Raw genomic sequence first — 26,200 nt, 5'->3', positions numbered from 1 at the left:
AGGTAATACATTATGTTCGAACACAATATATGTTCCAAAATCTTGCTGTATATCGACGTTAACGATATGGGCCCGTAATTTAGTGGATTACTACCGCTACCTTTCTTGAATATTAGTGTGACCTGTGAAACTTTCCAGTCTTTGGGTACGGATCTTCCGCCGAGCGAACGGTTATATATGATTGTTAAGTATGGGGCTAATGCGTCAGAATACTCTGAAAAGAACCTTATTGGTATACAGTCTGGGCCAGAAGACTTGCTTTTATTAAGTGGCGATCCTGCAGAGAAAGAGAGTAGCAATATTCACTTCGTTCAGTTGCTCCACGATGATACACAAGAAATTCTGCATTTTTTCAACAGAAATTGGAGGAGAAAAAATGTATTGCATTACTTATTGAACGTGTAATTCAGATTTTTTGGTTCGAGGACTTATAGTAAAAGGAGTCAACAAAGTGGCAGTAGCATCAAACCAGTCTTGGGACTGAAGATCAGAACGAGAGTAAGACTTTGGCTGTGGTCGGGCTTACCAGTGGTGTAACCAGTGGTTGTTCAAGGTCAATCCTTCCAAGACCCAGGCAATCACTGTGGGCGAAACCACCCCTTCCCTCCCGTCTCCTCGACTTCTATATCACCATTTATGGACGCCCTATCACCCTCACCCTCACCCTCAAGTACCTTGGCGTCACCCTTGACCGCCGCCTCTCCTGGACACCCCATCTCTGGACAATCCAAGCCAAGGCACACTCACAACTATGTCTCCTCAAGCTCCTTTCTGACAGCATATGGAGTCTGGACCCCTCCACCATTCTTCACATAAATCCCATATTCGCCCTATCCTCTGCTACGTCCACCTCACCTGGATCTTCGCCCCTCCTACCTTTTACAAATCCCTTCAAATCCTGGAACGCCATGCGCTCTGCCTCGGCTATCACATCCACCTCCCCTCCCCCATGCATATCCTGTATGACATTCCGTTCCCGCAACTGCTCCTCTCTTCCTCGAACGATCCGACTCCTCTACACGACAAACTTGATCCCCCTCATGTGCTTGTCTCTCCCATCCTTTCCCACCCCCGTCTGCTGCTGCACCTGTATTCCAACATCCCACCCGCTCTCCATCTCTCCACTCTCCATACCGTCACCCAAGGTGGCTTTTGCCAACTCCCCCTCCCTGATGATGCCCTCATCCCCTCCATCTACCTGTCCTACCAATATTCACCCTCCCCCTCCACCCCCTGTGTTTTTCCCAAGGACACCGTCTCTCCCTTCTCTCCCTCCTCCCTTCCTCCCTCCATCCTCTGTCCCTGCGCTTCCCCTACCCCACTACCTTCTTGCCCCCCTTCTCTGCCACTGGCATCTACACCCTACTGCTCTCCGTCCTCTCTCACCTTTTCCCCTCTGGCAGGTCCCCAGCTCGTACACGACCAGTGAACATTCGCGCGCCGGAGATCGTCGCCAGTGTTTATGTGTGCCTTAGTGATTCAGTGTTTCGTCGTTTGTGCTCCATTTCTGTCGTCTATGTTCGTATACCAGTGCTGAACGTTTTTGAATTCACTATGCCTGTGATCGGCTACATGTTTTTTTTTAACTTTGTGTATTGTGTACTGTGTATTCATATATAGTAATTGTAATATATGTGGGCGAAGAGCGGCGAAGTTTGCCGCTGCCGGCCTACCTGTATCAGGTATCAAAATAGCAATAAAGAAAGAAAAGCAGTCTTACCAGTGTGAGGACGGCCTCTTGTCCGGCCTGCCGTGGTACTGGTTCTGGTAGTGGTAGTGGTACGGGTAGGGGTAGCGGTCCCGCCGCAGCTCCTGGTCCTCGTACGTCTCGCGGCCGTCGGGCTCGTAGCCGTGCAGGCTGAGCGGCGGCGGGGGCGGCGGGGGCGGCGGCTTAGGCCTCTTCCTGCGGCCGTGGGGAGGAGCGCGCGCCCACGAGCGGTACGCCCCCGCGTAGTCGAGACCGTAGGGGCCGCGGCCGGGGGCGGGGCGCCGCCTCCGGGGGCGGGACGCCTTGCGCGCGGGCGACAGCCGCCTCCGCTTGTGGGCCGCCGGCAGCGGCGCCCCGTACGGGAAGCGGCCCGCGTACTGGTGCAGCGTCTGGTGGCGGTGCAGCACTTCGATGCGCTGCGGGAAGCGGATGCGCAGCTTGGTGCTGGAACACACGGAGGGGAGGCGGCGGTAACAGATATGTCGGCGTCCATAAGGAGTGACAATTATTTACACGAAAAAAAGTAAATTAGTTATAAACTAAGGTGTGCACGCACTTTATTCAACATGTGAAAGTCACTATAGATGTTCAGATTTAGGTTATGACATGTTCGATTCGCCTGTCATCATTGACGATGATGTGGCATGGACGAATAGCGAAGTTCTGTATGACCTGCCGAAGTGTCGGAATATTGATGCTGTCGATGACTTCCTGAATGGCTGCATACAGCTCAGCAACGATTCTGGAATCAGCTTTATCTGCAGCCAGAGACACTGCTCCAGCACCTGATAAGATCCATTATGCCATGCTTCATCTGTGCCCTGAAGCAGAAGGTCGGCTCCTCTCTTGTTCAGTCAGATCTGGTTTGGTGGACAATACACAATGAGTTGGAAGGAGGCAATAATTAACTCCATTCTGGAAACCAGGCAAGGACCCTAACAGTCATCGGAGTGTCGCCCTTACCAGTTGTATGGGAAAGACTCTTGAACGCATGGTCAACCACCTCCTCGTCTGGCTGCTCGAGTTCCGAGGTCACCTGAGCCGCTCCCAGTGCGGTTTCAGGCCCTACCGCTCCACTCGTGACAATTCTACTGGAGACAGCGATAAAGGAGTCCTTCTTACGCCGAAACCATTTAGGTTGTATGCTTTTTGATCTCGAAAAAGCATATAACACTGCTTGGACGTACATCATCCTTCGCCAACTTCATGTATGGGAACTACGTGGACGCCTGCCGCTTCTGATCCAATCCTTTCTCGAGACCGAAGTTTTCGTTATCGCATTGGCGATGCCGTGTCTGACTGCTGTGTTCAGGAGAATGGTGTGCCCCAGGGCTCTGCCCCAGGGTTGCCATCGCTATCAATGGCATTTCCTCTGCAGTCAGGAGCCCTGTCAAATGCTCTTTATTTGTTGATGACTTTGCAATCTTCTTCTATTCTTCTGGCGACGACGACGAGGCAGCTACAGCTGACCATTAGGTGGCTGGAAACCTGGACCCAGACAACTGGTTTTCGGTTCTCACCTGAGAAAACTGTGTGTGTCCATTTCAATCGTGCTCGTCAGACTTTTAACCAACTACAGCTTACAATGGGGATCATATTTTATGTTTTCAAGACACTGTGCGCTTTTCGGGTTTATTACAGTATTTGACTTAAAATTAACATGTCTCCCACACCTCAGAGACCTACGAACAAAGGGCTTCTGGTTGCTGAACATTTTGAAATGCCTTGGCGGAAAAATACAGGGAGCTGACAGGTCCCGGTTCCTGCAGTTTTATAGGGCATTTGTTCGATCATGCCTAGACTATGTCAGCGTGCTCTACTGATCGGCCTGTCCCACCTACCTCCGGATGTTAGATGCTGTCCACCATCACATTACTGTCTTTAATATAGCCCCACAAAAAGAAGTCGCTTGCGTTCAGATCTCAGATCCGGTGATTATGGCGCCCAATCGAGGACTATGCCAGTGGTTTCTGGGTACCCCAGAGCCAGAATGCGGTCCCAAAAACGCTCAAACACTCTCCTACTTCGATGGGGTCGAGCTCCGTCTCTCATGAACAACATCTTGTCGAAGTCAGGGTCACTTTGGATAATGAGGATGAAGACATCTTGCAAAACCTTCACGTACCGTTCCCCGGCTGCGGTGGCCGAGCGGTTCTAAGCACTACAGTCTGCAACCGCCCGACCGATACGGTCATAGGTTCGAATCCTGTCTCGGGCATGGATGTGTGTGATGTCCTTAGGTTAGTTAGGTTTAAGTAGTGCTAGGGGACTGATGACCTCAGATTTTAAGTCCCATAGTGCTCAGAGACATTTGAACAGTACCGTTCGGTTGTCTCCGGGCCATCAAGTAATACCGCACTGATTATTTCGTGACTGGACGTTGGACATCACACAGTCGTCGATTGAGGGCGAAGAGGCTTCTCGATTGTGAAATGCGTACTTTGAGTCCCACATAAGCGCCAATTTTGCTTCTTGGAAAACTCATCAAAATGCACGTGTATTTCGTCCCTAAATAAAACCATGCATGCGAATACTAATTCCCAGCCGGCCAGAGTGGCCGAGCGGTTCTAGGCGCTACAGTCTGGAACCGCACGACCGCTACGGTCGCAGGTTCGAATCCTGTCTCGGGCATGGATGTGTGTGATGTCCTTAGGTTAGTTAGGTTTAAGTAGTTCTAGGGGACTGATGACCTCACAAGTTAAGTCCCATAATGCTCGGAGCCATTTGATTTGAACTAATTACCACCTTGAAAGTCCCAAATCCAACTGATCAGTAGTTATGACGATTTATTCATATAGTTCAATATTTATTACCGTGTACAAAGACATGACCTTCCGCATTGTGGAATAGTCGGGTAATGTGAAATACCGTAATTTCTCATCCCCAGAATGCTGCTTCCAAGCGGTAGGCGCATGAACTACTTCAAAATGTTCCATTGATGTTATGAAGCGAATTCAGTTCATCTCGAGACATCGTGAGAGTTACGGATAGAAACATTGTTTTGTAGTATTTCAATAATTTTGCAGGCAAACGTTTCAAAAATATGTCATAGTTATTAAAAATTTGCACTGAGTTTTTAAACTACGCAATTTTCTAAGTAAAAGAGTAGTATATCGTTATGTATCGCTGGATTTTTGGCCATGGATGCAGTTGGTCCTCTTCTGGAATCCACGAAGGCGTATCGGGCAGTAAGGAATACTGTGCATGTTCTGAGAATGAAAATTACATTTGTACCCTCAGCAGATAGATGTATGTAAAAGAAATCACCTCCTCTACACAAGCAAGTAATTGTTTATTAACTCTGTTTTGAAGTTAATGAACTTAAGAGATCTTATCGAATTATTATTTTTTTCTCTTGCTGATAAGTGATTCTTGTAAGACTTAAACTTGAGATCAAACTCAGAGTTGTATTTTGTATACATTAAATACTTCTTCCCCCCCAAATTTACACGATTATCTGTATTTTTACCATCCTGTTTCATACTTCTCGACTATTTCATATAACCTACAAGTGCAAATCCTTCCTAAAACTCGCCTTTCAACGATAAGTTTTTTTTTTAATTTTACTAAGAGAAATGCAAATATTTACTTCTAGATAGTTGAACTGTGTGATAAAGCGCGTCTGAGAGCTATGAATCAGTTCAGTTTGGGGGCATAGCTTGGGAAGTAAACAGTATTCCGTAATACCCGATAATGCTTGAACTTCGGCCTGCTGCAATATCGGCATTAATTCATTGTTATTGCGCTATCCATATATCAACAATATTAACACATTTCTTAGTTGTTTTGGGCTGTCATAGTTCTACATCTCCATCTATACTTCACAAACCACTCGAAGGTGAGTGACGGAGGGTATTTCGTTGTACCACAGTCTCTTTTCCCTGTCCTGTTCCAGTTGCAATTGAACCGTGCCGGGGCGCAATCGATTTCACGTGCCATAATTTCAGACATTACTCACTGGCACCCCTATTGGCAGCGAAAATCGATGGTAGTTTATTGTTGATGATCTCTGTCAGAGCGGGTCAAAAAGTAAGCCTTGAGCAACGTTGGTGGGGCAGTAAGAGCGATGCAGCGAGTGACAATGAACTAGAGGGCATTACGGGCCTAGTTCCGGTCACAGTGGGTCAGTCGGCAATTAGCTCTGTTTATCTTCAGATTCGGTGTAGCTGGTGAAGTCGGGGTTAAAAGACACCGAGCTGAGCAAGGCGCCTTCTGTCCGGGCCCGCTGGTTGGTCTGGCTTTCATATTTCATGCTGTGCGGGACTGGGTGCTGGGTGCCGCACTGAATGTTTGCAGGATTATCCAATATCTGCCACATCATGCATTTATGGTCAGTATTTCTCACACTACGATGCGCCCTCCTCTATTGCCTGCACTCGGTGGGTTACTGAAATATTTGTTTGAGCATAATATTCTGAGCTAAAGGTCTGTCGCTTCAGATTATTTATACTTCTTATCAGTCGAATATTTGGCTGTACGAGTATATGTGATTGTGCTTATGGGGATTTCTGTGTCCTAAAACAAAAAAAGGTTCAAATGGCTCTGAGCACTATGGGACTTAACTTCTGAGGTCATCAGTCGCCTAGAACTTAGAACTACTTAAACCTAACTAACCTAAGGACGTCACACCCATCCATGCCCGAGGCAGGATTCGAACCTGCGACCGTATCGGTCGTGCGGTTCCAGACTGTAGCGCCTATAAACGCACTGCCACACCAGCCGGCTCTGTGTACCATTGAGAGCTACATTGTAGTGTATTCGTGTTGGCTATACGCAGTGTGAAAAACTATATTCAGTGGTTCACCTTAATGTTAGATTTTCCCACTGACATCACCGTCAGCTTTTTGTGTCATAGACATTATACTGAGAAAGTGTTTTGGAGACAAGACGTGTCAAAAATTTTGCAGGTTAATTTGAAATATTAAGTGTTTTTAAAGATTTTGCATTTAATCTTTTATATATTGTCTGCCTTAAGATAAATTTTCTGTGTTTAATATATAAAATTGTGTCGTAGATTTGCATGTGTCAATACCATAGAAGGAAGCACTGCTTGCAAGAAATAATTATTGAGTGCCGCCTCGTAGAGGTGAGATTGTTATTTTCTTTACATAACTGTTTCGTTCAAGCAAGGTTCCTTGCCTTGTGGTTTGGCTAAATTACTGTCAGATCTTATTCTATGGCATTTATTAAGTTTTCCTGTATGAAATTTTATTAGCTGAATGGTTTAAGAGACCTTACCTTTTCCACTGCTATGCATTCTTGATATTTTGTAAATCTGGTTACAGATAAGATTTTTGGAATTTGGTGGCATATTAAGAGGCCTCATTCTGACCATTTCTCTAGAAGGTGGCCATTTAAGTTTGCTTAACTTGTTTGTTTGGCCTATGTTTAAGGTGAGTGGTGTTTGTTAACAGTCCTACTGATTCTTCTGAAAATCACCGCTGGTTTTCCAGTGGCTGGTGGGCACAGGGCCATGTGGCCTTGGTGTTCATTGGCTACTTTTTGTGGCGTGTCTGCGATCGCCTTAGCGCGATGGTTGGTGCTGCCTACTAATAAATTTTAAGTAGTGGCGGTTTTACTTAATGTTCTGATCTGTGGAACCTTATTTAAAGTTTTACTTAAAGTTGTACATGTCCTTTGGAATACGCTTGTTTTGCCCATGTTATGAATTTCGGGTAGTTAAATTTTTCTAAACTTGTTTAAGCCCAAGGTATTGGTTACGCGAATATTTCCAAATCACTGAACCGCAATTACTGGGTTGAGCCTAAATTGGGATTATACGTGTCTCTCGTGTGGACAGCCTTAATCTGTTTTGCCATTTTGGTACTTGATAAAATTTTTCGTAGATTTTATGCTGACATTGGCAGTATGTTTGCCCTCTTGTGTGATGAGGGCCTGTTTGATTAAAAAATTAAATTATTTTTCTGCAAATCCTTAGAAGGCCTTAAGTGAACTTTTCTTAAATTGTCTTTAAGAAATCTTCGCTGTAGCACTTTGAGCAGAACTGACTTATAAGGAAAGAAGTCCTTTAAAAGAAATTGCCGTTTCTGGCATTATTCTTTGTGGATTGTTGAAAGCAACTAACTAGCCTTGCCCTGTCACTGAAAATTATTCGTGATTATTGTATTTGTTTATTCACGCTATTATGTGGTGGTTACATAAATGTAAGGTGAATCGACAAATGATGCTGCTATTCTGTGTTTGCCCTTGCATGCTTTCCTTATCCTACCCTAATCTGTGTTTAGGGATTTCAGTTATGTTTTTAGCTAATTGGACCTATGCCCAGAGCGGATGTCATGTTGTGCAATATGGGATAAACTCGGCTCGGCGACACATACTGCGACTTGATCACGCGCTGGGTGCACGGCCAACCACGTGAAAGGAAGCGTCGCTTTCTCTGGCCTCTGGTCGGCTACTCTTGAGAACAGTCTCTAGAAGAGCTTGAGACGAACTGTTGTAGTCAACCTGCTGTGGAGGCGTATGGTAAAAGAAGAGCAAGATGCCAGTGTCTGTATTATTCCTTTTCAGTTGTGTGTCGTTAATTCATAGTGTTTGTGATAAAGTCTGGTACACATTCCACAATCAATATAAATAAAAATATTACGGCATCTCTAAAAATAACGAACTTATTCGTTGTTAATACCATAACGATCCTTATTGCCACGAAAGTGAGAATCATCAACTGGCCCTTGACGCTGGGGTGACTTTCGCGAAGGTGGAACAACAAACGCTAAGTCGACGTGTAGGTGTCCACCACTAACGGCCACTTGAAATGTCCGACGGCTGCAACCAGGCTACATCCTGTTTTCGGTGGTCATGTCGAGTGGAGTTGCATAGTCACGAAGGACGACGAGAAGAACACTGTTGGCAAGCCTCTGTGTAAGAGCGAACCTCTCTAACTTTGATTTCATGGCGTTTTTGGGAGATATACGTAGAAGGAAGCACTATTATAGTTTAGCCTTCTAAAAACTTACGCACTCGGAATTTTAGCAGTAAACTACATCGTGATGCAAACGCCTGTGTTGCAGCGTCTGTTAATCGTGCTAAGTGAGCATCTCCGTGACGCTTTCGTGCTTTCCGCACGAATCTGTGACGAAGTACGCTGCTCTTCTTTGAACCTTCACTGTCTCATCTGCTAATCGTAACGGCCAGACTGTGGAACCGTATTCAAGCTTCGACCAAAAGATGGTTTTCTTAGATTAGCCAAAGGTCTGGTTCATGTTGCAAAATTATAGTCTGTTTGTAAATTGGCGAAGCCAACGAATGTCAGACGAAATAAGCACCGGTAATGTTTTGGGCTCTGCAGAAACGTCAACAATTTCCATCTGCGCCCATGTGTGATGCCACTGTTGCCAACAGTTGGAATGAGCTCCCCGCAAGTTTCAAGTGCGAAACCACCAGGAAACCACTAACAAAAATGCCCTTACTCTCATAACCACTAAAAATATTCACAATCATTAAATTAACATACAATAAAGAAATCAGAAAGTCAGGGTAACGAGCATAAAAAGATTCTCTGATGATGATGATGATGATGATGATGATGATGATGTCCCATACTCCAAGGAGCGTAGGGGACGATGCGGGAGACTCGCACTGCCGTACTAGGCATGGTCCTAGCGGAGGTGGTTTGCCGTTGTCTTCCTCCGACCGTAATGGGGGATGAATGATGATGATGAAGACGACACAACACCCAGTCATCTCGAGGCAGGGAAAATACCTGATCCCGCAGGGAATCGAACCCGGTACCCCGTGCGCGGTGAGCGAGAACGCTACTACAAGACCACGAGCTGCGGACAAAAGATTCTATAACAACAGATAATTATTTAAATGGATTTGTCTCCTCAGATGAATCATTTTTGTCCGCATCATCGTCGGTTTCACATTGATGCGATTCTTTGGTATCAATTTGTTTTGCAACGTTTGTTGGAAATTCATATTCGTTGCAGCATTTTCCTTCCAACATCAACCACAGCGTGTTCTTAGTATAGTGGTTAGAAGATTTAAGTTCATTCTATTCCTCTGCTTTTTTTTTTCATTACATTCATACTGGTAAATGGTCTCATAATCAACTAAATCCTCAAACCTGCATTCCCTTGTGGCAGCTTTGAAATGCAATACCTAACTCCAAAATTTTTTTGCATCTTTGGTCACGTTCCAGTTCAACAAATGAATTTGTCGCTACTGATCATCCACTCTTCCTATAAATTCTACGCTTTTACTGAATTGAGCCAGTATATCAACTATGTTTCCTTTGTTGTGATTAAGTGCTTGTTTAATCCTTATCCTGGAATTTTTTTTCATCAACGTCAAATTTTCTGGTAACTAGTTTTTCATTTGGTCACTCAGACTTACTATAAATGTTATGCACCGATTATGCAACATTTGTTCATCTTCCCATCCTAATCCTTTTTCTATCATTTCAAGCAACTGCTTTTCAAAGTCGAGTCCCAGGTAACATCTTCGATCGAAGAAATCACAAGTATTTTGATTAAAAATATTAAATTTATTTGCATGTAACGTAACTTTACTAACAAGCATGTCTCTCAGGATGGTCAACTCGTCAAAGTGTTTGATGTGATCTGTATCTTTCGACTCGAACGTTTTATTGACTCTGTTTATCTCAACTAATATTGGATATAAAAATGAAATATATATGTAATTAGTACCGTTCACATAGATATCGTGTAATAGCTCTGCAATGTGACACCTTTTGCGCAAGTAGGCGAGTTAGTTGGCGGCTATGGCGTCATCCAAGATGGCGGATTTTGGCGGGAAGATAGGTCAAAGGGCTATCTCCACTAACATAACCCCTCCTCCCCTCCCGCCTACAGCAAATGGCAGGAAGTTCAAATTCCATCAGGATGACGCTATACACCTCTACTGACCTAAGAAAATGGTGGCAAGATAGGTCACTTGGGCTACCACTTGTTCATCTGATAAGAAGCAAGCAGAGATGCACTTATGAGCCACCCGCTGAGGTTTAGCGCATGGGATATCCATACAACCGATTTTTGGTCCTTCTCCATGGCAGGCAAATGTCGTGCGAAGGTGGAATGATCACAGTTCATCACACCTGCTAGTCCACAAGTATACTGACGTGGATCATTCTGGATTAATGCGATTAAGCGATCTTCATCAAAACCCGAAGGTCTTTCTGAACGTAGGTCACTAATGTCAAAATAATACTCCTCAAGATGAGAAAACCGTTTTATCGCCTTGCTCTGTTCAGTGGCATTATCCCTACACAAGGAGCAAATGTTTCTGGCTGCCTCCCCTGCTGTTACCCGTCTATTGAAATCAAACAGAAGAATACGTCGGAAATGTTCCATTTCGCCGCTTGACATCCCATTTTCTAGCGTCCACACCTCCATTCTGTGTCACCAAATGACAAAATGAAAGGAAGTAAACTCACACCAACAGTGAACTACAAATAATTGAGAATCGATAAATAAACCCATAGCAGCCACAATACCAATATACAAAACAAAAACCCTACGAACTTAGTCACGAAACTCATAATTTTCAGTAAACTTTCCCGGGTATGAACCACTGCTAGAAGTGGCCAAAATGTTGGCCTACACAACAACGTGACGACGCCGGAAAAGTTTTATTACGAAATGAGAACAGCGTCTGCCTACTCTCACACGTGGAATTATTTACATTACGCTTTATTCAATAACACCAGAATTCTAATTACTGTTCGTAGGCCATGTGTGTAGGAGAAATATCCCATTGCAGAAATCGGAAATCCTTCTGTCCCTAGCATGCATCTTTTTCATCGGTGGACATGTTTATCTCCCAGTTATCCAAACGCAAAAATGGTTCAAATGGCTCTGAACACTATGGGACTTAACTTCTGGGGTAATCAGTCCCCTAGATCTTAGAAATGGCTCTGAGCACTATGGGACTCAACTGCTGTGGTCATCAGTCCCCTAGAACTTAGAACTACTTAAACCTAACTAACCTAAGGACATCACACACATCCATGCCCTAGGCTGGTTTCGAACCTGCGACCGTAGCAGTCGCGCGGTTCCGGACTGCGCGCCTAGAACCGCGAGACCACCGTGGCCGGCCTAGATCTTAGAACTACTTAAACCTAAGGACATCACACACATCCATGCCCGAGGCAGGATTCGAACCTGCGACCGCAGCGTATCCAAACCCAATTGTTATTACTATCTGTAAGTGAAATTAATCTGCTTAACCACGTCCTGTGTAACAAGTTTTTTCTTTCAGGCTGTTGCGCTCGGTAGGGGATGTGCTCTATTTCCAAAGTTCTCATGACTGATATCGTAAGTGGTACTGCCCTGTAGTCACTTATTCATTGCATTTCATTTTATAGTGTTGTGTCGCCGCTTGTGGAAGACGTTCTGTATTTTGGGTGTTTAAAAACTTTGTCATGTTATGGGCTCATCGCTTTGCCTGCCTCCGGTTTGCCATCGCCTCGATTGCAACTCAAGATCACAACTAATTTTGCCTCACACCTGCCAAAGTGCGTGCACAGTTCTGACACGCTTTACCGGGAGCTCGTCTCTCTCCATTTTACCTGTGAAAGGACGAGCATTACGGGTTACAGCGGTGTGACGTCAGCACGTCAGATGTGACGCGTGATTCGGCACACGCCAGCGGCCACAGCAGCTGCTGCTGGTGTGTGTCCTCTGTGTGGTTTAGCAGTGGGGCAGTTGGGCAGTAGGGCGACCGGTACACAGACCGCATGATGACGCAGAAGCTGCGCCGCTCTAGCGTATCACTCCCGTAGTCACTGGGGAGGGGGACGGGGGGGGGGGGGGCAGAAAGAGTAGGCGCCGGGCACCAGCTCGGTGCAGTCACTTTGAACTAGAGATGGGCAAACTGAACACGTAACTGTATCGAAACAAATGAAACAGTACAATGTAATGTTTCGATACGGTGTATCGAAACAGTGAAACAGTTTGTGTTTTGTAATCTAATAAACCTTCACATTTTATCACCTTTCATGTCTACTGTATAAGTATGTCCATTGAAACACAAATGAGGCGCGAGAGCGCTAATCATGTCGCAGAAAGTATAAAACTATCACTTAGGCGTCTTGGCGATTTCGTATTTCCTGGAGCAAATGCGCTGCTTTCGTGTCGTGTGACTTTCATACTTTTCAGTTGGCTGAGGACAGCCATAGCTGAAGACAGAAGAACCCCCACGAAAGGAACTGGAGGTGGGAGCAAACTGCAGAAACAACGGATATGCTACTGGGATTCCCACATTCCGTTAGTATGGGTCATATACCCATCCAGCTAATTTCCATGCACACAAAGGGAATCATTGTGGTTAATAGGCATAGTGACTATAGACTCACAAATAATGCCAAATAATTCGAATAAATAACAAAATATAACAGAAAATTTTTTGTCTTACAAGGTGTTTCGAACCGTTACTATAAATTTACCACGCTTCCCAGCCCTTCCCGTTCACCATTACACTATCAGCGATATGTCAAACAGATTGCTTGCAATTATATCTACATCAAATTTATGTATATGTCTAATAACTGTCACTCTACGCCTTTTTTTATTCAAAATGTTGTAGGCTTACTTGCGTTTCTTAATATGATTACTGTAAATGAACAGAGAAGCGTATGTTATAAAAAAAGTGTAATTTAACTGAATGATTTTCACATATTTATTATTTTGAATGTGAATAGTATACCTTGTTTTATTGTTTGGTTAGTGTTTATAAAGCAGATGTTATGCCATTTCGGAATAGGACAGTCAGCTAGAAACGAAGCTTTATTTTCGGATATCTTAAGCTTCATCCTATTGCTTGTCAAAAAGGATTCGACACTCTTGAAAGTATTTCATGAAGTGTATGTTGTGTTTCAGTACCTGTGCCGAGCCCGAATCTCGTCCGACACAGAGCGGAATGAAACATCACTGTTTCGAAACAATTAGTTCGTTCCAAGCACAGGCGGACTGAAACAGCCTCATTTTGAAACAACGATACAGTTTCTGCGTCTGGCTCGAGACCGAACCTGGTCCGGTTATCCGAGACAGGGGCGGAATGAAACACCACTGTTTTGTAACAGAGGACCACAACCGTTCCGAAACACTGAAACAGTTCCACGTATCGGTACACTGTATCGAAACATAGAAAGTTGTCAAGTCTGCTTTGAACAACGAACATCTGGCCATCAAATTCGAAGGCGCACTGTGTCAGCCGGTGGCCCTGCTAGCAGTGACGTGTGTGGCACCTAGATCTACAGTCTTACAAAGATGATCTGCATCTACATCCACATTCTGCGCGTCGCTGTGTTGTGCATGGCCAAGGGTACTACTCAAACCACCAGTTATTCGAGCTCCCGTTCCATTGACGTAGGTTAAAATATTCTGCACATGCTTCAATTGGCTTCAATCTTCGCGAATAAATTGGCTGTATAGAACTACTGTGTGAGGCCCTCCCCCCCCACATACACACCCACACCCACACCCACACACACACACACACACATACGCGCGCGCGCGCGTGTACAAAGAACCATGTACCAAGCCGGCCGGAGTGGCCGAGCGGTTCTAGGCTCTTCAGTCTGGAACCGCGCGACCGCTACGGTCGCAGGTTCGAATCCTGCGTCGGGCATGGATGTCCTTAGGTTAGTTAGGTTTGAGTAGTTGTAAGTTCTAGGGGACTGATGACGACTGATGGCCTCAGATTTTAAGTCCCATAGTGCTCAGAGCCATTTTTGAACCATGTACCAAAACATTACGATCACTGCCCGCCACGAAACTGAAGGCCGCTTCGTTTCGTTGCGGACACGTGACGCGGCAAGGAAAGTATCTACAGGGAGACAATAATTATACTATATGAAAAAAAGGAAATTAGTTACAAACTACGAAGTGGACATACTTTATTCAATATGTAAACTTTATTCAACATGTCACTAGAGATATTCGATATGCCTGCCATCAGTAGCGATGATGTGCCGCAGACGAATAGCGAAATTTTGCATGACCCGCTGTAGTATCGGGACATCGATGCTGTCGATGACATCAGTAGCTGTTTTGAGCTCACCACTGCTTCTGGAGTCATTGCTGTACACCTATTCTGTAACGTAGCCCCACAAAATGGAATCCCATGTGTTGAGATGCGAAGAATAGGGCGGCCAATCGAGGCCACAGAGCCAGAATGCGGTCCCCAAAGTGCTCCTCCAGGACATCAAACACTCTTCTTCTCCATCGATACGGGAGAGTTACGTCTAGCATGAACCACATGCTGTCGAAATCATGGTCACTATGGATAATGGGGACGAAATCGTATTGCAACACCTTCGCGTACCGTTCGGTAGCCACTGTGCCATCGAGGAATATCGCGCCGATTACTCCGTGACTGGACATTGCACACCACGCAGTCACGCGTTGAGGATATGCAGACTTCTCGATTGCGAAATGCAGAATCTGTATCACAAATGCGCCAGTTTTACTTATTTACTGAACCCATTCAAATGAAAGTGGGCTTTGTCGCTAAAAAAAAAAAAAAAAAAAAAAAAAAAAAAAAAAAAAAAAAAAAAACATGCATGTGCATACTAATTCCTGTTACCAACTGTGCAGTTTGAACGTCCTAACGCTACCGTTCAGAAGTTATGACGATTTTATGTTGGGCAAATCCACTGAAAGTAGTGACTTTCCCAAGTGGCAGAACGCTATAGTCCGGCACCTGTGCACGAGCTTCTCGGTAAAGGCGAAAGTGGACGGCTGTGCTCGGTACTACCGTCGTGGGAAAGAGGTCGGACGACGGTGGACCTGCGAGTAGGCGACAGAATGTTGGACGTCCAGAGTAGGTGGTGGTCGGAGGCTGTAAAATAGTACACACGGCGATCCGTGGCAGAGCTCACGACAGAGCACAACGCCGGTTCACGCACAACGGTTCTGGAGCACACTGTTCAGCGTGTATTGCTCAACGAAGAACTCCTCAGCCGGTGGCACCTACGCGTCTCCATGTTTACCCAACCACGTCGTCAGTTAAGATTGGAATGTATACAGGATCGTCAGCAGTGGACTTCTATCAGTGGAAAAGTGTCCTCTGCTAGGGTACATCACGTTTCATGTTATACCAGGTCGATTGGTCGTGTCCCGAATCACTTTCATCCAGGCAAAAGGCCGTTCGAAACTAACACCGCGGCCACAGACGCAAGGCAATGCACAGGTTCATGCTGTGAGGCTCCTTCACCTGGGCTTGCATGAGACTTGTGGCAGAAATCGACGGCACGCTGTCATTTTTGGACTAGGTGAAGAAAACTGCGGACCACCTGCATCAGTTCATGCTTGACGACGATGGTGTCTTCAAGCAGCATGACCGTCCGTATTACAAGGCTAGAGTCATGTTTGAGGAACACGATAGTGAACCCAGATTGACGACATGACCACAAAATTCACTTGATGTGACAGCAATGGAAGACATCTGGGATACTATCGGGCGACACACATACCACCAGCTCGCACTTTTCGGCAACTGCGTGATCTCTGACTCGGTATCTGGTGACACATACCTCCGGAAACTTGTCAACGATTTATCGAATCCATGCAACGCATACTCGTTTCCGTACTGTCTTCCACATGTAAGTTATACCGAAATTTAGCAGGCGGCCATAATGTTTTCGCCCATCTCTGTATGTCTACATCTATCATGTTCAACATATTGTCCCAAAACAGTGCTGCTGTCTCCACTATGAGAATAATTTCCACCCTCTCTTAGTGAAATGCAAAGGCTCGATCACTTGCCTTACTTTCATTCTATTATTTCCAGTGCCAAATGTTTTGGGGTACCCTGCGCACCCACCAAGAACATTCGTAGCCCAGAATAAGGCGGTCAGTATGATCCGCGAACGTCGTGTAGGTCATTCAGGTATCTCGAAACCATGAATCAACCATTCCCGGTATCTAATTTAGGCAATATAGACTCAGCAGAAACTGAGACTTGCATTTAATGAACACCAGACGGAAAAATAATTTGCACTTGAATAACACTTCCTTGGGCATTGTACAGAAAAGCTGCAGGTCAGTGGTGTTTTTTGCTGGACTCTAGTGCGGGTCGTTTACGAGATATCATAATCTGAAAAGTTTCCACATCGCCACTTGTTTGTACCATTCAGCCTGCGTAGTTTCTAGGTACGATGTTATGTTTGCTTACAGTGTGCTTCTGTGTTCTTTGACTGCATTGCGACTTGCTCGCCAGTTAGCATGTCACAGTCCAAGCAGTAGATCATGAGTGGACGATGGTACTCACCCATTCAATAAAAGCTGGAATGCTCATTGTGTATGGAGAGTGCAGAAAGGATGCAGTTCTTTTTCGTATTGTGTAAGCGGCAAAATATGGCAATAGACGTCAACCATCCCGGTAATTATCAACCTCTTCAGCCAGTTACGTGATAGTGGTAGTGTAGCATCTAGACAAATTAACAGAAGGAAATAAGTGACGGCTTAAGATGGGAAAATAAATATTCTTGCTGCTGTTGTGGTTGATCCTCACGTTAGTTCCCGCGCAATCGCATGAGGAAGTGGCATGAGCCAGGGGAGTGTCCTACGTATTCTCCACACACACACATATATCCCTCTCACATCTCGCTCCATCTAGTACTTCACGGAAGCGATTTTATGATCATATTAACTTCTGTACACGGGCATTAACGCAGGATAATCCAGATGTATTATGTATTTTGTTTGGTGGTGAAGCCACATTTACCAATCATGGCCGGGTAAACCGCCGAAAAGTGGGTTATTGGTCTTTCGGCAATCCCCATCAGCGTCCATGCTCTGTAAACGTGTGATGTGGAATAGAGAACAAAATGCTCAGAGGCCTGTTTCCTACTGACAGAACACTGAATGCATAAATATCGCAGCCTCCTAACACACCATTTAGCACAAATGCTAGTAGACGTTTCTCTGCAGACTAGGAGCGATCTATGGTACAAACGCAATGGCTGTCCAGCCCATAGTGCATGAAACACTACAGTATGTCTTCACGAATTGGTTACAAATCATTGGATTGGACGCGAGGGACGTGTATATGGGCCAGCCCACTCCCTGGATTTGACCCCTGTGGACTTTTTTCTGTGGGGAAAGCTGAAAAACATACTAACTACACCCGATGACATGCAGCTATGTATTACTGCAGCCCACTTGGACATCTCCGCTCAAATGCTAGCACGGGTGCAGAGGTTGTTTCATACCAGAATGGAAGCGTGTATTGCCGCTGCCGGTAGCTATTTTGAACAAAACCCGTGATGGTCAATTGTCTCGTTAATGGTTATTACCCACATTACTAGCGTTGCTCTTTAGTGTGTGTGTTAGCACAGGCATTGTCCAAGTGTCGGTGTGGGAATTTTTCAAAATATGCTGTCTCGTAAACGACTCGTACTAGAATTCTGCATCACTGACATTCTAATTTACCCTGCTTTGAATTGTTAACGGCAATAGGTATTGTTCCAGTCAAAGAAATCTGCACAAAAAATATACTTACTAAGCATTATTATAACCTGTTTGTTGGTTAACAATACGACTCCCTGACTACCAATCCATTCTGTGAAAACCGATTGCGGTGCAAATTTTAGGTGATTCACCGTCTATTTGTCAGTTTAAGTGTCAATATAGACTTTTTCTGTAAATAAATATAACTTCGGCTGTGAAGTTGCTTTCAACGACAGTATTATTCGTTCATTAGTCATATGCAGCTACATGGAGATGAGTATTTCTCGCGCTTGGACTCACATTTGTGTCATTTTCGACGTCACTTACCTTTCTCACATCCTGAGCACGTATCGGTCGCATGATACAGTTCTAGTTTCGCATAAGATTTCAGCATAGATTTTGCAGGTGAGGAAAAGCTTGTCATGAAAAGCTCAGGAACACATTCAGTTTCCTGGGAACAATTTAATCTTTGTGTGGAGTGCCAAAAGGCCCTCCATGGGAGGTTAGTAAAATCTGGTGGTGGCAAGCAGTATCATATGCCTTATGTAGATCTTAAAGGACTGCAATGCGTCGCTGGCGTTTAGAAAAACCTCTCTGATTGATGTTTCCGGCGGTTTTGGATTGTCCCTCCTGGAAACCACACTGACTGCTGTAACCGTCAGGCTACCATCCTTTCAAACAGTTTACAGAACAAGTTAATAAGGGTAGCCACTTGACAGCTGTCAGTATGGTTAAACGGGCCCTGAGAACCATGGGACTCAACATCTAAGGACGTCAGTCCCCCAGAACTTAGAACTACTTAAACTTAACTAACCTAAGGACATCACACATCAATGCCCGAGACAGGATTCGAACCTGCAACCGTAGCAGTCGCGCGGTTCCAGACTAAAGTGCCTAGAACCGCTCGGCGATACCGGCCGGCTGATAGCTGTCGCTAGACATAGGTTTCTTATCTGGGTTAATAATCTATATATAGTTGAAAACTCTGATTAAATAGTCTATAATTCGTATTTAGATGCTGAAACATCTAATCATGAATCGAATCAGGGACTGGGGTGTGTCGAATCGACCCCTGAAACAGTTCCCAGTAAGTGAAAGATTCATTGTGTAATTCAAGAATACTGCGTGCGGGGGGGGGGGGGGGGGGGGGGGGGAGGAATAGGGCCTTAATCGCCAATGCTGTCACACAAAGTGGTAGCGAGGTGCTCAGCAGGAACTTACACAGTGGTAGAAATATCACCAGGAAGGAAGGGACCCAAAACAGATGTGATGGCCGAGAAGACGGGCTTGGTCCACACCTGGGATTGGAGAGGCATTCGTTGCCAAAGGACAGACATATCTTTAATAGCATTCCTTTTTGCTGTGTTCAATGAAGTAGCAACCCTTTGCATGAATCTGCTTAAAAGGCATGGGGGCGACCATTGAAGGATGTCACTTGAGATATTGCATCGCCTTTCGACGACATAGCTGTTGCAATGCCTTTGGTCCACCATGATAGAAGACGAAGATGGAGGGGCCCTGTAGAAAGAGGATAACAGGTGATATCAGAGACGTCTCCCTCAACCTCGTTGCTACAATGTGATGGATAGTGGATAAACATGACAGCAGTGGATGGCCCAATGTGGCAACTGGTCTGCTGAGCGGTGACAAGAATTACTGGAAAGCGATCATAATCACAAACACTGTCGCATAGCAACCATTGACCAATTAGTGAATCATAGGACGACACAGTGCTGCCATCAAAGGTGCTGGAGTGCACTGAAATCATTAAGTAAGTAGGGGGAATTGGGAGGGAGAGTGGGGGGGATAGGACATGCCAAAAGGTGAGATATCAGATGAAGGCGATCATCTCACTGAATGTAAATTTGCTGCCCAGATTTACATAAAAGTTGCAAATGGTGATCACCGTGGTCGTTTGCATTCACACTGGTTTAGCTTTCAGTGTGGTACAGATGACAATCCATTCACTGACATATGTGCGAAGCAACGCACAGACTTCTGCACCCTCTTTGCTCTTTTGGGACCAGTACAGTTCCGACTGGAGGCATCATAAACAGTTTGAGAATGGTCATCAATAAAGTATATTCCTTGGAGAGCAACGCTGATAATTTCGACATTGAGCGCCTATAAGCTCCTTTCTTGGAAAAACAGTTCACAGAACATGAAGACATTCATTATTGTCACTAGTTTGGTTTGAAGGGACCAATGGGACAGGCTACATCCCAGGATCACTGTCTGCCACTGGTGGGAGTGGAACATCTACGAACGAAGGTTCTGAATTAGATGGTGCAGGGAGATCTGGCGCCTTGAGGATCACTGCAGTAGCCTTCTCCCACCTTTTCCCTTAACTACTTTAGAGGTTGTGGACTTTTTCAAGGGTTATCTGCTGGGAGGATAGAAACGACAGCCCTGGGATCCGCAGTTCTTGGTTCCTTCAGTAAACGATTACTGTCGGATTGCTGGGCTGTAGATTTCTAACGAGATGGGTCCCTCAAGGGAGCCCTGTCAACGACATATATTGGAGTACGGCGCTGCTTCATTCGCTGGATGCGCAGAGTTGAGGTCACCGAAAGGGTACCACGGGAACCTGAAGAGTGGAAAGCCTGTCTCCCCAAAGAGTTAATTCACTTGCGCTATTACCATAGGTCGAGGAAATGGAGAGAGTAAGTATTCGGGGTGCTACCGATGACCTGACCACAGTAGGGCAAACTTCGGAGGCACTGGAATAGGATATAAGCAGGTGTACTTTCTCTGGGCTTCAAATCATGAGTATCGACGAGAGAGTGTAAATTCCTTTATTTTACATTCCTTAATGAAGATAACAGCCTTTGGAGGTTGAGGAGGGCGATCGTATCTGCTGTGACACATAACAGTTGTCGCCCATGCGGTGACTTTTCGTGAAACGGCCACCTGCTGTCTCCACAAATTGGCTTCCTCAAACAACTGGAAAACATATACCTGAAGCATTGGCATGCAGAGCAGACTGTACGTATCCAAAAAAATGGCTAGCAGCAGCGCTATGTTGATGAGGCTCATTACAATATCTGAATGAAGAATCTGTTTTTCGTATCTCAAAAATAAATAAATAATTAAATAATTAATAAATAAAAAATGGGAAGGTATATGTTACTTTCGGACCGCTTATCTCTTTTTTAGACTCATCATAATGAAACCCTTATGCTAGAAACATCTTAGTATAGTCGTAGTGTTTCTGAGTATTATGACTAATTTTCGGAAGAACTCTTAACAGCATTAGTACACCGCAATTTATGATGAGTGAAGATCGTTTTTTATGTAATATTATCAACTGAAGTTGTATATCATTTTATGTCAAAATTGATCATTCATCTATTGATCTGCTTCGCAAGTGAGTTGCAGAGAAAGTGGACCAAATTGATTTCGGACTCATGTCTCTGTTACGGTGAAATATCTAGCACGTCTCCCTACTGCATTTTGTAGAACGGTAAACTTAAGCGACTTAGAGGTTGGTTCACTATTTGGGTTCCACTACATCATTTGACAGTGACGATTGTGTTTATATAAACCTCGAAGGTGTTGTAGAGCATCGTGCTCATTACTGGACAATAGTGGCTGTCAAAGGAAAACGAACAGTAATGCTGCTAATGAGAGCTCAACATAATCGTAGCAAGAAAGATGTACCCCTCTCCTCCCCCCCTCTCCCCTTGCCCCCCTCCCCACACACACACACACAATGCCATGTGGACTCACATTCCCGCGCAACTCTGCATAAAAATTTTATGCAAATAAATGTATTGCTAATGTAAAGGCAATGGAAACTCACCTTGATGCTTCCACAGGAATTGCGCACAACGACACAAGCAGCAATATGGTGCAGCATGCCAACATCTGCAACAAACGTATCCATAGTTTAACTGAACTTGTGTTAACTGGAGCATGTAGTTTACAGAAATTAAATTTTGCATTTTGAGCTGAACAAGTTGTGACGCACTTTTTCGGCCTGGCAGCTAAAGACAGAGACATCAGCATTTATTTTGGACAGAGTCGATATGAGCACAAATGGCTCTGAGCACTATGCGACTTAACATATGTGGTCATCAGTCGCCTAGAACTTAGAACTAATTAAACCTAGCTAACCTAAGGACATCACACACATCCATGCCCGAGGCAGGATTCGAACCTGCGACCGTAGAAGTCGCGCGGTTGCCGACTGAGCGCCTAGACCCGCGAGACCACCGCGGCCGATATGAGCACAACGTGCTTTAAGTAAATGTACTTGTGTGACTCAGATCACAATATAGTAGCGATGAAGAGTAGGCTGAAGTTCAAGACATTAGCCAGGAAGAATCAATACGCAAAGAAGTGGGATACGGAAGTTCTGAGGAATGACGAGATACGTTTGAAGTTCTCTAAAGCTATAGATACAGCAATAAAGAATAGCGCAGTAGGCAACACAGTAGAAGAGGAATGGACGTCTCTAAAAAGGGCCATCACAGAAGTTGGGAAGGAAAACATAGGTACAAAGAAGGTAGCAGCGAAGAAACCATGGGTAACAGAAGAAATACTTCAGTTGATTGATGAAAGGAGGAAGTACAAACACGTTCCGGAAAAATCGGGAATACAGAAACACAAGTCGCTGAGGAATGAAATAAATAGGAAGTGCAGGGAAGCTAAGACGAAATGGCTGCAGGAAAAATGTGAAGACATCGAAAAAGATATGATTGTCGGACGGACAGACTCAGCATACAGGAAAGTCAAAACAACCTTTGGTGACATTAAAAGCAACGGTGGTAACATTAAGAATGCAACGGGAATTCCACTGTTACATGCAGAGGAGAGAGCAGATAGGTGGAAAGAACATATTGAAAGCCTCTATGAGGGTAAAGATTTGTCTGATGTGATAGAAGAAAAAACAGGACTCGATTTAGAAGAGATAGGGGATCCAGTATTAGAATCGGAATTTAAAAGAGCTTTGGAGGACTTAAGGTCAAATAAGGCAGAAGGGATAGATAACATTCCATCAGAATTTCTAAAATCATTATGGGAAGTGGCACAAAACGACTATTCACGTTGGTGTGTAGAATATATGAGTCTGGCGACATACCATCTGACTTTCGGAAAAGCATCATCCACCCACTTCCGAAGACGACGAGAGCTGACAAGTGCGAGAATTATCGCACAATGAGCTTAACAGCTCATGCATCGAAGCTGCTTACAAGAATAATATAGAGAAGAATGGAAAAGAAAATTGAGAATGCGCTAGGTGACAATCAGTTTGGCTTTAGGAAAAGTAAAGCCACGAGAGAGGCAATTCTGACGTTATGGCTAATAATGGAAGCAAGACACGTTCATAGGATTTGTCGACCTGGAAAAAGCGTTCGATAATATAAAATGGTGCAAGCTGTTCGAGATTCTGAAAAAAGTAGGGGTAAGCTATAGGGAGAGATGGGTAATATACAATATGTACAACAACCAAGAGGGAATAATAAGAGTGGACGATCAAGAATGAAGTGCTCGTATTAAGAAGGGAGTAAGACAAGGCTGTAGCCTTTCGCCCCTACTCTTCTATCTGTACATCGAGGAAGCAATGATGGCAATAAAAGAAAGGTTCAGGAGTGGAATTAAAATACAAGGTGAAAGGATATCAATGATACGATTCGCCGATGACATTACTATCCTGAGTGAAAGTGAATAAGAATTAAATGATCCGCTGAACGAATGAACAGTCTAATGAGTACACAGTATGGTTTGAGGGTAAATCGGAGAAAGACGAAGGTAATGAGAAGTAGTAGAAATGAGAACAGCGGGAAACTTAACATCAGGATTGATGGTCACGAAGTCAATGAAGTTAAGAAATTCTGCTACCTAGGCAGTAAAATAACCAATAACGGACAGAGCAAGGAGGACATCAAAAGCAGACTCGCTATGGCAAAAAAGGCATTTCTGGCCAAGAGAAGTCTACTAATATCAAATACCGGCCTTAATTTGACGAAGAAATTTCTGAGGATGTACGTCTGGAGTACAGCATTGTACGGTAGTGAAACATGGACTGTGGGAATACCGGAACAGAAGAGAATCGAAGCATTTGAGATGTGGTGCTATAGACGAATGTTGAAAATTAGGTGGACTGATAAGGTAAGGAATGAGGAGATTCTACGCAGAATCGGAGAGGGAAGGAATATGTGGAAAACACTGATAAGGAGAAGGAACAGGATGATAGGACATCTGCTAAGACATGAGGGAATGACTTCCATGGTACTAGAGGGAGCTGTAGAGGGCAAAAACTTTAGAGGAAGACAGAGATTGGAATACGTCAAGCAAATAATTGAGGACGTAGGTTGTAAGTGCTACTCTGAGATGAAGAGGTTAGCACAGGAAAGGAATTCGTGGCGGGCAGCATCAAACCAGTCAGTAGACTGATGACACACACAAAAAAAAAAAAACTTGTGACAGGCTATACTGAGCAGATGGGGCTCCCCGCTAACCCTAGCCGCCAGGATCCTGCTGGGGCATGGAGTCAAATATCGAAGATGTCTCCTAAGACACTTCCCCTCACCCCCCCCCCCCCCCCCCCCGCCCCACCCCCTCTTCCTCAGGCAATGGTGTATGTGCTGATGCCGAGTGACGTAGACAGACATGGATAATTTTCAGAACAAAGGCGCTTCTAGAAAGACTTTTAGAAACAAAGCTTTCAGGTTTTGGAGAAACTGAAACGATAGCGATGGAATGCCTTCTGAGAAAAACTTTCCTGGCGGGTCTGTGTCAGTTTGCCTTTTAGTGTGACAAAAGAGAGCGTTAGGCAACAGCTAAAAAAATTGCTGTTAAACGGTTCGATTCGAATGAAGAAGAACCTGTGCTGGTCAGTAAGATGTATAGACACGTCCATAAAAAACTTTGCAAAATGTGCTTCCTGGTATGGACTTCGATGTGAGTCATTTCGCTACACTTCGAGCACCGCACAGTTCATTGGTTCTGAGTGTAACGACAGTCAGGGGGGTAGCTGGGAGTCGTCTGTCCACGTCTAGGACTGAGTTGCTGAGGAAAGACAGAAAGGCACGAAACGCCAACTGCCTTCATACCACTGCTCTGATAGGTTGCCTTTCTCCACGGTGTATGATGGTGGACATTGTTGTACTCCCGACAGAACAATAATCACTCCCACCATTGTGGTAGTATTCTGTTTGTTTCAGAATAACATCAAATAAGCCTGGAAAGCGATTCAGATAGATTTTCATTGTTACAAGGTGGGCAAAATAAAATGACCCAGGAAATATTTCATGAGCCTTAAGATAGTGTAACGTCGCGAGTCAATCCGCAATAGTGTTTTAATGCAGTACGGGGTCGTAGCTTTAGAGCTGATGGCGGTGACAGCCGCTTGTATCTCGGCGTGATTCAATCGTACCTGTCGCTAGCACGGCCGTGGGAATGCTACCTGTGTCACTTACAATGACAGAATATTCAAGCCCCTAAGAACCTAAATAAACGATACTAAATATTATTTAATTTTGATAAAACTTAATATGTAGCGTTTTGTTATTAAAATGAAGCTGGTTGCAAAATCTCAGCTTTCTGGAAGGGGTATTTTCAAAATTAGAGAAGTATCTAAAGTACCAAAAACCGACACTTAAGGAATTAAATTCAGTCAGGAACTATAATAGTTTCTTTTGGTATTATTTGAAAATATAAACAGAACTCTGTGTGCAGAACTCATTGAGATTTTCATATTAAAACTTTCATTTTCATTTTCGTAATATAAAATTCAGACAAAATTATTTGTGTCTTATGTCGTTGTGGGAGTAAATGAGAGTGTGTATGTGGGACATACGTTAAATTACAAGATTGATTTTGTGTAATGCATTACGCAATCACAGCTTGGGAAAGATGTTAGTATCCACATTGCTGATGACGTATGTCCAAGCGTACTTGTTTTTGTAAGAAGACAGCCAGAAGATTAATTTTCGTTTACTTTCGGTTAATAAACATTATAGTAATAATTTGCTTGTCGAAGTGATGCCAATGAATCTGATGTAGTGATTGGCTCAGAACAGTTTAGGCACGAATATGATCTTGAAAGATTGAT

At 44.4% G+C, this 26,200-nt stretch overlaps 1 protein-coding gene across 1 annotated transcript in view; it reads right to left on the bottom strand.

Annotated features, from left to right (window-relative positions):
* The window catches only part of LOC126267620 (serine/arginine repetitive matrix protein 1-like), a 100,816-nt gene that overhangs the window by 8,034 nt on the left and 66,582 nt on the right, over positions 1 to 26,200 (bottom strand). The window contains exons 3-4 of the mRNA XM_049972918.1: positions 21,944 to 22,008; positions 1,721 to 2,152 (exon numbers count right to left, since the gene is read on the bottom strand). Coding sequence (XP_049828875.1) covers positions 1,721 to 2,152; positions 21,944 to 22,008 — 497 coding nt within the window. The remainder of the gene's footprint in view (positions 1 to 1,720; positions 2,153 to 21,943; positions 22,009 to 26,200) is intronic.

This window comes from Schistocerca gregaria, chromosome 4, assembly GCF_023897955.1.
Source record: "Schistocerca gregaria isolate iqSchGreg1 chromosome 4, iqSchGreg1.2, whole genome shotgun sequence".
NCBI lineage: Eukaryota > Metazoa > Arthropoda > Insecta > Orthoptera > Acrididae > Schistocerca > Schistocerca gregaria.
The sequence above is the reverse complement of the archived record's forward strand: the minus strand, read 5'-3'. Positions and strand labels throughout refer to the sequence as shown.